This window comes from Zingiber officinale, chromosome 1B (genome assembly GCF_018446385.1).
Source record: "Zingiber officinale cultivar Zhangliang chromosome 1B, Zo_v1.1, whole genome shotgun sequence".
Lineage (NCBI taxonomy): Eukaryota > Viridiplantae > Streptophyta > Magnoliopsida > Zingiberales > Zingiberaceae > Zingiber > Zingiber officinale.
This window is the reverse complement of record NC_055986.1, coordinates 14,383,617-14,397,230: the sequence shown is the minus strand read 5'-3', so window position 1 is coordinate 14,397,230 and position 13,614 is coordinate 14,383,617. Positions and strand designations below refer to the sequence as shown.

The window sequence follows — 13,614 nt, the reverse complement described above, 5'->3', positions numbered from 1 at the left end:
TGGTCAAATAACTAATTAATAAATAACAGAATTATTATAAGAATAATTTTGAGAATAATTATAACAGAATTATTAGAATAATTCTGAGAATAATTATAACAGAATTATTAGAATAATCCAAATACTAATATGATTTGATTTGGTAATTTGATCCGGTCAATTTGGATAATTCTGTTATATCTCTTTTAGTCATTGGACAACAGTAAAAAATATTCTTAAGTACTTGAGAAGAACTTAAGATTATTTCTTAATTTTTAGACGTGATAAAGAACTTGTTGTAAAGGGTTACACCAATACTAGCTTCCAAATAGATAAAGATGATTACAAATAGCATTCAAGGTATATATTTTGTTTAAATGGTGATGCTAAGTATTGATACTACAGCGGTTTCATCTTATTCGAGAGATCGTCGATAGATGAGATGTGAGGATATGCATAGTATCGACCAATACTAACATTTCGGATCCCTTGACCAAGACTTTGGTACAGAGGAAGCACAATGGTCATACTAAGTCACTCGGTATTAGATATTTCAGTGATTGGTACTAGTACTAGTGGGAGATTGTTAGTAATAGTCCTAGTACTAATTATGAGATGATTATAAAGGGCAGACTCTATTTGATATGCATAATAGGATAGGATTAGGTTGATTAGGATAGGATTAAAGGTAAGATAAATAATTACTCTTGAGGCCAAAAAATTATGAATCCTATCCTTAATCATCCATAATCCTACCCTTAATCAACTCTATCAAACACTATATTAAAAACTTTTTAAAAACATAATCCTATCCTATCATACATATCAAATATCAAATATCAAATATCAAATATCAAATGGAGCCAAACAAACGTTTTATCACCGCAACCTTGTCAGACCATCAGCCATCAATTTCAATCATCGATCCAAACATGTAAGCTTAGACTAATAATATTGGTCATCTAAAATATAATGTCGTGACCACGTCATATACAACTTTCCACCCAGATTAAATTAGGTGTTACTTAATTTTTAACGTTCTCTTTAATATCTAATTTCTATTTAGAGCGTGCATGGAGTTATCTCGACAGTAAAAGGTGACAGACACCTCAGGACTCCTCCAGATTGGTCCTTTGATAGTGAGACAAGGGAGGTAAATTATTCGGGAGCTTCATCTAGTAATAATAGTGTATGTAAAAAAAAAGATTAAGATAATTAACTAGGTATTTCATACTCATTATTAGTTAGAAATTGAGACAAGACCTATTGACAATACACTCTGGTATCAACTAACTACATTGATACCACATTAGCCCGTGAGGGCTGTGGAGTTATCTCTAATTGATAGTATAGCTAAATGGCATACCATACTTTAGTAATTATTAAAGGACTTGTTAATTTATCTGGTCTTTCCGTTCTACCTCTTCTATCAAGTATCAATCTCATGCAATCTCAATATCTCTCTCCTTGCTCTTTGCACTTCCTCCCTCCCTTCCTCTTTACTCGTGGAAAGCAAATCTTTCTCCATCTCCCTAACATATCAATTTATTTGACTCAAATTCATTTTATTAAAATATCACTATCAAGGAAGACCAAAAATAATAATGGATGATATATTTAAATTCCTTATAATCTAAAAGATTCATAGGACCTCAAATTGGTACAATCGAAAATGCATTGATTGACCTAGAGACCTTCGATTATACCAATTTCAAGTCTTATTGATTTTAATATTGTAAAAAGTTCAAATATGTTATCCATTATTTATTTTTGACTATTTGAAAATATTAAAATATTATTGAAAGAATCAGTTGTTTCATATCAGGTCCAACGTGAGATTTCAACCGATTCTTTCAATAATATTTTAACACATTTGGAGAAATCGAAATAAACAATGGATAACATATTTGAACTCCTTGCTATCTCAGAAATTCACAGAACCTAAAATGGGTACAATTAAAACTCTCTAGGTCAATTAGTGAGTTTCAGTTGAAATCTATTAATTACTTATAGAATTCCGATTGTACTCATTTTAAGTCTTATAAATTTTTAAGTTGTAAAAAGTTCAAATAAATTATTCATTATTTATTCTAATTTCTTTGGAAATATTAAAATATTATTAAAATAATTAATATTAGGTCTATGTTGAACCTAATATAAACTCAACCAGAGCTCTTTTTTGATTGGTTATTTGGATAAAGGAAGAGAGAAAAGGGTGAGAAAAAGGGTAGAAAAGGGACCTCAGTGGAAGATTCAATTTATTATTTTTCCCAAATAATAATTATCCAAATTTAAATAATAGAATGGATAAATGTCTTGATCAAATCACAAAAGATATATGTGGTAAACAAAAAAATGGAAATAAGAACGGACACATGTTTCTATCAACTGTATGTTCTCCCAGGTAGATGCAGCTATTAGCTGTACTGCATAGGTAATATACTCTTCATGTGGTTCCAACACTCACTTAAATGACAAATTGAGCAGGCAAAGTCTTCAATTGGTTCCCTCAAACCATATATGACAATTTAACTTATTTGAGTGAAGTAAGTTCTATAGAATCCCCAACTAAAAGCAAAGTTCACACAATTGCTTAGTCATGAAAAATGTAACTTTTGATGGCTAATGTTGACAAAAAAAAGTAGGTTTAACATCTCTAGTTTAGTGCATTTACTACTGTATTAAATAACTGAATAAAGAAGTCTGACCTCTATTGAATAAAACTTAATTGTTAAATAAGATGTCAAGAACTCAAAGACGATACTAGAGAGCATAAGCATACAATGTCATAGTTGTTTGAAAAGAAAACTGATTTTTGGAGTTTAATGAGGTTATTCAGTTTTGAATAACATTCCTACAAACACAACCCAGGATAGAATTTTGATTTTTTTTTTTTTTCCAATTTGCCAGTTATTTAGACACATTATTTTATTTTCTATCCATGTTTTCTAAGTCTTCTCTCTTACTCTATAATCATGGTACACTTTCATCCATTTAGAGTTTAAAAGCAATTCCAAATCTATAATTTAATTTGTCCAACACAAATTATCATATCTATGGTAGATGGTAAGTTAACCTCACCTCAGTGTTTCTTCAATATACAATCATTGGTATAGGCAAGTCTATTTTTGAAATCATCAGCATGCTTTCTATACATGTACTATTTTTTTTTATTTTTTTTGCTAAAGTATTTTTCATCCCTGAATGTAGGAAGCCTGCCACCAGAACCAATGTTTTAAAAATTGAACTGGACAGCTGGTTCAATTGGGTCAGATAGGAATTGGGGACGAATCAGACCATCACAGTAATATCCAACTTAAAAGAATCAACTAATGAAAACCACTCAAAAGCACAACGGGATTTGTTGGACTTTATCGGAGTTCATATTAGCTTCAATACAAGATTTTAAAATAAACAATGGATAATATATTTGAATTTTTTATAATCTCATAAATGTATACGACCTGAAATAAGTATAATCAAAACTCTATAAGTCAATTAGTGAGTTTTGACCGAAACTTATTGATTGACCTAGAAAGCTTCGATTATATTTATTTTAGATTCCGTTGATTTTTAAGATTATAAAAAGTTCAAATATGTCATCCATTATTATTTTCAGACTTCCATGATGATAGTGTTTTGATAAAATAAATTTGAATTGAATAAATTAATAAGTGAGAGGAATATGCTTTTTGATCAATTTAGAAAGCTGGTGTGCCCTGGTAAATTGTCGAAAAAAATAAAAAAAACTCTAGAATCAAGCTTGAGGGAATCGCTGGAGGTCACTGTAAGGTCACTATAAAAGTTATGGATCATATAATGTTGTTGAACTCCATCTTCTCTTTGACTATGTTCAACCCTCTGTTGTTGTTGGAAGCTGCATTAGAGCATCTCCCATTCAACATTTTTCGAGCAATTTCTCAAATCAAAAGATTGAATAAAAGAGTTCGAATCATTGTGAATTTGATTTTTTGCATCATTTTTCTAGCGATTTAAGGTTTTCAGTTCAAGAATGAAGCCCATAATTAATTAACAATAAAGTTTGAGGTTTGCAAGCAATTTTTATAATTATGGAGAGAGTGGCGCATTTTTATGTAATGATACGAAATATTAAAAATTATATAAAAAAATTATTTAGAACTCTAATAAGACGTCCTTAGGAGCACTGGATGCTCCAACTCAAGCGTCGGCCTTGAAATTTTGATATCATGCCATCAACGATGCATTCGGCCAATCGGTCCACTAGCCCAGTCGTCAGTGCCCCATAGGCTGAATTAGATCCTCACGGGGTTTGCTCTTAGGAAAAGCGAGGCCTCTTATTAAGAGTTCTTGAAGTCTTTAAGGGCATCTTGAGTTGTTAAATCTCTCAATAAATTTTTTTATATTCTCAATATATCACATCATCAATATCAATATCATATTATAAGTATATAATTAAAAAACCTCAATACAATTTTTTATATATTTTACATTACAAATCACATATATTTATTTATTATTATTTTAATTTAGTATCTCTATATAATTTTTATTTAATATTTTAATTAATTATGACCTTTCATTTATGATATATATATATATATATATATATATATATATATATATATATATATGTATTCAAAACAAATACTTTAATTATTACTAACAATTTATGCAAATAAAGTATTATAACCAGTAGAAAAGAAAGTAGTTTTGAAAAAAAAAAATCAAATCGGCTCTAAAACTAAAATCCCTAAACCTCATCTATACAATTATAAAAGCTTTTTAGTTAAGATTTTTTAATTTTACAAACCTTTGATAAAGCTCCCATTGGTCTTAATAAAAAAAATTTAAACTATGGTAGAAAGAAGGTTTGAGATTTATAGTTAAAGAGTAGTATTGAAAACTCAAATATAATTTTTTTCCTTTTGAAGATGGAGATTATGATTAATGATAAAATAGTCTTACATTATGATTTATAATATAGAGAGTTAATTTATAGTGTGGGATCCATAAAAAAGTCATAGAGATTTTTCTCATTGTAGAGAAAAAGTAGAGTTTTTATTTTTGATATGATATATTGGGAGTTAAAAAAAAAATCTCTTTTAAAGATTCATGGTAAGCAAAAGATAATGGAATTAACGATCATGAGATGAAATCTAGTAGCGTGTTGGACCAAACTCACATGTATTGGATTCCAGAGGATGGTATAGGTGTGGAAGTCCTTGGTGGGGTCAAACCTGAGCTCGAACTGCATTTCCCTGTTGCCTTTGCTCTGCGTGAACACATTGGTAGGAAGAGTGTAAGGGAGGCTGCTGAGTAACTCAAAGTCGATCACATCGTACGTGTGTTGGCCCTTGTGAAGAACTGCATTCAAAACTAATTATGATCCCTTAGCATATATCCCTTCGTTCATCTTGGTTTGTTAACATTCCATTTAGCGTTGCGTCAGGTAAAACGCCGTTCCTGATTGTTTATGTTGTGAACTTCAAATGGAGCAACGGCAGAGGAAGGGCCACTCATACGAATATACCCACCCAATTTATCAAATCCGCCGTTAACATCTAGTAACCCAGAAGATCGACGGTGGATACAATGTTACCGCACCATATCGACGTGCGCAGTCGGAAGCATGGGGTCGCGGCCGCTTCGACCTTTGGGTGCCCTTCGCCACCCACTCACCCCATCGAACCCCAAAACCCTACAGAAATTGGATCGTGATTCTGTCGCAGTGTTGGGGATGGATTGAATCGCTTTTTCCATCGTGATTCCGTCGTAGTAATCGAAATCCTAACTGGACTCTAAGGGTATCCACAGTGGTTAGAGTCCATTGAGAGCTCTTTCGTTGCCACGTCTGCGCCACATCAAAAGTTAAAAATCTCATACCTCTTTCCACTATCAAAAAACCTCTCAACAACTCCTTCATGAGTCCAACATTTTTCATTATATATAATTCTCATTTCTCCTTCATATTTTACATTATACACCATTAAATTTTTATAAAATTTAAATTTATAAATTGCTAACATGAAATAACATTAATAATTTTAAAAAATACATAAATATTACAGTGCATCAAAGAAAAAGACATAAATTATAATAATATATAAAAATAAACATAAACTTATCTACACCAAGCCATGTCTCTATTTAATTTTTTCCATCATTGTCTCATGTAAATAAAGTTGTCCTGGTGTCATCTCAGTGGTATCCTTCATAAGAATTTCATAATCCTTATGAAAGATCTCGGCTTCCCGCAAAGTCATTTTTTATATTTGATATTCTTTAATATCTTTCCATTCTTTGTTGATGCTATGTTCCATTGTGTCGCCCTCTTTGACTTTAGATTTGCCCTTTCTCTTCGCTGCCTTTTGTCCTATCGGACGAATGCGGACTTCAGAGTCATCTAAATCAACACTTCTATCTGGATTTGATGTTGAAGTATTTCCTCCTGATTCAGATGTCCTTGTCTTCTTGTTAGAGTAATGAGCAACTGATTGTGGAGTATATTTCTCATATTCTTTGAGAACCCTCCACCCATGTATATACTTAAAATCCTTGCCTTTGTTGTTGGCTTTCCACATATTCAGTGCATTCTCCAACACATTCTTGTCACTCCAACCGTTTTGCCGATGAGTATAAAAATTATTATAAGTTACAAAAAATTTATTTACCATCGGTGCAAACCTATAATAATGTGATTTCAACCGTTGATAACTTCTCGTCATAGATCCAGTGGGACGATGTTTGTTGTAGTAATCAGCTATACATTTCCAAAAAGCTTGATCCTTTTGGTCATTACCAATGATTGCATCAGTGCTTATAGTTGCCCATGACTTCACAAGGACCACATCTTTATCGAGAGACCAAAGTCTTCGTTTCGATTCATTTTCCTCCAACTCAACTTCACGCTCTTCTTGTGATGAATGTGGTGGCAACTGAATTGCTGGAACAGATGATGGTGTTAGAGATTCTTTGTCGCTGATAGATGGATCAATAGTTGCCCTTTTTGATTCATTTGAAAGTATGACAGGTGGTTGAGTAGGAGAAAATATGTAAGGATAAGGTATCTCAAATTGGCTACCCATTGCTGACCAATCTTGGGATGAATACATACCAAATGGAGCTGGGGCGACGTTACTTGAATTCCACGTCTGCAAAAAGTTTAGAGAACTTTGTGAATTTAGAAAATTTGGAGAATATTGTGGAACATATGAAATATTTTGAACATTTGGAGGATATTGTGTGTGAGAGAAAATATGAGGATATTGGATATTTGGAGGAGTGCGAGTATTTTGAGAAGATGCATGTATTTCCTTCCACATTTGAAGAATTCAAAAGATTAGTAAAGGAAGTATTGAGATTTTCATCCATCTCGAATACAAATAGGGAATGAAAGAAAGAAATGAGTTGAGAGCAAAGATGACAATGGAATGAATGAAATAGATCTTATATCTATAGATTTTTTTATATATTAAAAAATTAAATTAAAATGTTGAACAACGGCTAAAAACTAGCCATTATTCAACGGCATACAACGGCTAATGTGTTAGTCGTTGTTCTTTTTTTTTTACAATTATTAAAAAAATATAAATAAAAAAAATAAAAACACAAAGAAGCGGCTCTGTACCCACAAAGCCGCTTCTTCGTGAAAAGGGAAAAACCTCCCTCCACTATGGGAGGGAGGAGGTTTTCCCCTACTGCCACGTCATAGTGGGAGCTCTGAATGTGGATGCTCTAAGTTTCTTTATCTCCTAATTACTTATGTCATTTCACTCTGTCGGTGCTAATTTGTTTCTGGAATGGGTTAAGGAGAGATAGAGTTTCGATTCAGATTGGCCGACACGACGATGGAGTGGGACAGCGAGTCTGAGGGCTCGAGCGGAGGCAAGGAAGAGGAGGGTTTCTTGCTGAGTGGCGGCGGTGGGGGACCGTTCTCGTTCACCCTGGAGGGCATACTAGGGCTAGCGTCATCGTGCGAATTGGTGGTCAGCGATGTTCTTTAGCCTGATTACCCTACAATCTACGTCAATCGAGCATTCGAGGAGGCTTGCCAAGGAGGTGCTGGGTAGGAAGTAGGAACTGGTAAGCCGTTTGTTTTAATATGGAAAAATTGTTGAAATTAAACTTAAGTGTGGATAAAATATGATGAGATGACAATTATTGATGAGAGTTCGTAAGATAGAGAGAATATGATGATGTGATATTTCTTGACAAGAATGAGAGTTTGTGATAAGAAGATATAGATAAAATATGATGAGATGAATATTATTGATAAGAATAAGAGTTCGTGGAAATAGAATATAATGAAGTGGCAAAAGAAAAAGTGTCTTAGATTCAATGTATTTGAGATTAGTGCTTATCCAATAAGCCTAAAAATTTGTAACTTTTCCGATGAATGAAGTTTTTATTCTCGTCTTTCAGGTAGAGTATATTTTTTCCCATAATTCTTTTATTTTTCTTCCATAATTCTTTTTCCAACAAGTAGGGATGACAATGGGGCGGGGCGGGGGCGGGTTTGCCATTCCCATCCCCGCCCCGAATTTCATCCCCGTCCTCATCCCCCGCTCCCATCCCCACTTTTTCGGGTTCGGGGAATCCCCGAACCCGAACCATCGGGGATCAAATCCCCATCCCCAGCCCCATCCCCGCTTTCATCCCCAAATTAATTTAATAATATTATTATTTTACTATTAATATTAATATTAATATTAATATTAATATTTCAAAATATTTTTATATTAATATTATTATCAATATTATTATTAATATTTTTTAAAATGATATTATTATATTAATAATAATATTATTATTATTATTTTCGGGGCGGGTTCGGGGATGGGGACAATATCCCCATACCCGCCCCGAACCTGCCCCATCCCCGAAAAAAATCCTCGAACCCGTCCCCATCCCCGAATAAATCGGGGATCCCCGCCCTCATTTTGGGTTTTCCCCGAGGGACCCCGAACCCGTGGGGAAAATTGTCATCCCTATCAACAAGTGGTATCAGAGCTATGAATGTATGACTTCCTTCCCAGTTTCAATACTCAAGGAGAATGATTATGATAATTGGAGTATCAAGATGAAGGCGCTTCTTAGAGTTCAGGATGTTTGGGAGGTTATAGAAAAAGACTACGTTGAGCCGCATGATGGCTTGGCGCTATCTTTGACTAAAAAAGACAGTTTGAGAGATTTAAAAAGGAGAAACAAGAAGACTCTTTTCCTCATTTATCAAGCTTTAGATGAGGATGGTTTCGAGAAAATCTCAAGTGGTACTTCAGCCAAGCAAGCATGGGAAAAGCTTCAAGTCTCATATCAAGGAGAAGAAAAGGTAAAAAAGGTATGATTTAAGATATTAAGAAGTTAATTTGATGCTCTTCACATGAAAGAAGGTGAGTTTGTATTTGATTATTTTTATAAAATCTCTGCCATTTCCAATCAATTAAAGAGAAATGGTAAGAAACGAAAAGTAACTATCATTAAGAAAATTCTTCGATCACTAGATTCAAAATTTGATAGTATTACAACAATTATCCAAGAGACCAAAGATTTACAAGTCATGATCATAGACCAACTCTTGGGTTCATTACAAGCCCATGAAGAAAAGGAGAAGATAAATGAAGATTGCAACTTCTTCCCATATTTTGAAGAAGAAGATGCGGAACAACTAAGGATGGAGTAAACAAGAGAGGAGCCTACTACTCCACTAGTAACACCAGCATTAGCATCAAGTACTCAAGGAAATTCGTCTGCATCAACTTCAAGTGAAAATTCAAGTGAAAGAGTATCATGCTTTAAAAGCTTACGAGATATTTATGAGATAACTAAAAATCAAGATAATATTATTATATTTTGTCTCTTTGGCGATTGTGAGTCTATAGATTTTCAAGAAGTTATAAAGAGAAAAAAGTGGAAAGATGCGATTGGATGAAAAAATCAATGCGATTAAGAAGAATGATACATGGGAGTTAACTCCACTTCCTGAAGGACATAAGGTAATTGGTGTAAAGTGGGTGTACAAAATAAAGAAGAATGCCAAAGGAGAAGTTGAAAGACAAAGCAAGATTGGTGGCAAAAGGCTACAGTTAAAGATATGACATTTACTATGATGAGGTATTCGCTCTCGTTGCTTGATTAGAAATTGTAAGACTAATTATTTTTTAAGCAGCTCAAAATAAGTGGATAATGCATCAAATTGATGTAAAGTCTATTTTTTTAAATGGAATTCTCGAAGAAGAAGTCTATATTTGGCAGCCATCAGGTTATGAAGTCAAAGGATAAGAAGACAAAGTTCTAAAATTGAAGACGGGTCTCTACGGGCTAAAGCAAGCACTAAGGTCATGGAATAGTCAGATAGACAAGTACTTGCAAGAGAAAGACTTCATCAAATGACCTTATGAACATGCACTATACATTCAGAGTAAGGATAAAGATGTTTTGATTGTATGCCTATATGTTAATGACTTGATATTCACAGGAAGCAATCCAAGTATGTTTGGAGAATTTAAAGAAGCAATGACTTTAGAGTTCGAGATGACTGATATTAGGCTCATGACATATTATCTGGGTATCGAAGTGAACTAAAGGGAAGATGAAATCTTTATCTCACAAGCAGGTTATGCAAGAGGGATATTAAAAAAGTTCAAGATGGATAACATTAAGCCCATAAATACCCCAGTAGAGTCAAGCTATCAAAGCACGATGGAGGAGAAAAAGTTGATTCAACATTTTTCAAGAGCTTGGTTGAAAGTTTACGATACTTAACATGCACAAAGCCTGATATCCTTTATGCTTTTGGACTTGTTAGCCACTATATGGAAGCTCTAACTACCATCCACCTTAAGATTGCTAAGAGAATTTTGCGTTATATCAAAGGTACGACAGATTTTGGATTGTTTTATTCAACATCTAGTCATTTCAAACTTGAAGGATATATCAACAGTGATTGGGGTGGAGATATGGATAATAGAAAGAGCACTACAGGTTTTGTGTTCTTTATTGGAGATACGACTTTCACTTAGATGTCAAAGAAACAACCTATTGTCACACTTTCTACTTGTGAAGCGGAGTATATGACTGTGATTTCATGTATTTGTCATGTTATTTGGCTTAGAAATTTGTTGAAAGAGCTAAGTTTACTACAAGAAGAAGCAACCAAAATTTGAGTTGATAACAAGTCTGCAATAACACTAGCAAAAAATCAGTCTTCTATGAAAGAAGCAAGCACATCAATACGCGCTATCATTATATCAGAGAGTACATTACAAGAAAAGAGGTGCTAATGGAATACATACAGTCTTAAGATTAAGTTGCTGATATTTTTACCAAACTTTTCAAATTTGAAGAGTTTATCAAGATGTGAAATTTGATTGGAGTCACAAAATCAAGTTAAGAGGGTGTGTTGGAAATTAAACTTAATTGTGAATAAAATATGATGAGGTGGCAATTATTGATGAGTGTTCATCTCACTTGGTTACCAGGATTCATAAACTCTAATACTTAAGCCTGGAGGTTTAGAGTTCGAATCCTGGGGGAGGCAAAAATCTACTGACCAGGGGTGGAAAGTCCTAGTGAGTAACGACACGGCCAAGGGTCGTCGGTCGACGACATGAGAGGTCGCCAAATGGGCCGACGACATAAGAGCCGACGGTCGACGACCCGAGGGTCGCCACAAGGGCCGCCCAAGAGGCCAAAAGGGTCGGGTCGTTATGTTCGTAAGATAAAGATAGAATATGATTATGTGACATTTCTTGATAAGAATGAGAGTTCGTGATAAGAAGATAGAGATAGAATATGACGAGGTGGCAATTGTTGATAAGAATAAGAGTTCGTGGAGATAGAATATAATGAGATGGTAAAAGAAAAAATGTCTAGATTTATTATATTTGAGATTAGTGTTTATCCAATAAGGCTATAAATATGTAACTTTTCCAATAAATGAAAGTAAGTTGAGTTCTTATTTTTATTCTCCTCTTCCAATTATTTTTCTCCCATAATTCCTTTTCCAACAAAAATGTCTTATTTCTTTTGATTGTTTATATGATTATGTAATTATTGTCTATTTAGTTGTAGTTCTAAATTTATGCCCCCACAGGGTGGTGGATTGCCACATGGGAGCATATATGATCGAATCCCAAGGGAATAATCCCTTAGAGAATAAAATCCCTCCCAACCATAGAGGTCATTTGTCATCGTGATTTATTCCCTTCATCTCCTTGTGGGACAGGCGGTGAAGGGGCACTTAGGGTGAGCGAGTCATTTTCGCCACATGTAGTTCTAAATTCATTATTTGTTGTGCTTTCATCTATATATTTTAAATTAAAGTTGATCGTTCTTGTTTGGCGCATGCAAATCTGAAATTTGACCTTTAAGGTTACATTTATTTCCCTCAAGTAAAATCGCTATTATGATTCTAGCTAAATTGATGCAGTGTTTCAAAATTTTAATTTATGTTTGCAATATTTTTCTATGTAATGACAAAAACAAAGCCTATATCTGAGGCTTGTTGATCTTTTCGAAAGACCATGACCCCTAAATCCTGTGTTTATGATTTTTAGGATTTATTACTATTATAAAATCTGTGAAAATAAAATAATTATCTTTGGCTAAATGGAAAGCTAATATCCTTTGTTAAAATGAAATAACTCAATTCTAGTGTTAAATTACATCTTCAAACACTTAGTTTGAGTAAGTTTTTCACCATGCTTTAGTAGGTGACATGGTAGCGAAATTTGTAGTTCTAGTAATTTGATGTAGTGCTTTTCTACAAGGGACTTAGTTGTCACTTTATTTGAGGTAGGTTTATTAGGTTTACTAGTGTGAAAAGAGGTAAGAGTGAAGATTTTTCATTTGAAATGATATAGAAATCCATTTAATAGTTGATTGAGTAGTGACATTTTTTGCTATAAGGGATTTTAGGACAATTTGCTTAACCATACAATGGTTCTAAATAGTCTACATAGTATTTGTCTTGTTATGAACCAAGCTAGCTAGGTGCGCTTTAGAATTTCTTTAGAACACTTATTTGCCTTTTTATTCTAAATTGGTTGAACCTGTAGTGGCTGTTTATAATTTTGTGTTTTTGCTGGTGGAGTTTTGATCAATTATCATTGTTAAGGATGAATTACCTTGATTTGAAGTTGAAATTTTGATGGGCCTATCAGTCCTGCCGCCGAGGAATCTGCCAGACCTGATCGCTTAACAGCTGATCATATGTTCCGACCTGTTCCATTTGGACATAGTTATATCTGTCGTGAACTTTCTAGTATGCTGGAGTTGAGTGATGAGGTATTGTGTCAGAAAATCTTTTCAAGGCACTCGCCAAGGGATATTGCATCTGTGGGCCAGTATGCAAGAGGTTGTATCAGTTAACAAAAACTGAGGATATCTGGAAGATGGTTTGTCAGAATGCATGGGGCAGTGAAACCACCCGTGCTTTAGAGACTCTGCCTCGAGCTAAAAGATTTGGGTTGGGAAGACTTGCAAGAGAGCTGACCACCCTTGAAGTTGCTGCCTGGCAGGAACTGACAGTTGGGAGGTTCTGTGGAGCCATCCCGTTGCAAGTTTAGTGCTTGTCCTACTGCAAATCGGGTGGTTCTTTTTTGGAGAGGAAGGTGTTAATATGCAACCAATGAATGATGATCTGAATTCCAGTGA

The 13,614-nt window shown here is 34.0% G+C and overlaps 1 protein-coding gene across 1 annotated transcript; it reads right to left on the bottom strand.

Moving 5' to 3' along the window:
• Nucleotides 1-6,227: 6,227 nt before the first annotated feature.
• On the bottom strand, nt 6,228-8,837 carry LOC122029425 (glutathione S-transferase T3-like). Its single transcript, XM_042588438.1, has 2 exons — nt 8,829-8,837; nt 6,228-7,112 (listed from the first exon to the last, which is right to left on the bottom strand). The coding sequence occupies exons 1-2, from the start codon at nt 8,835-8,837 to the stop codon at nt 6,228-6,230; spliced, it is 894 nt and encodes a 297-aa protein (XP_042444372.1).
• Nucleotides 8,838-13,614: the final 4,777 nt, after the last annotated feature.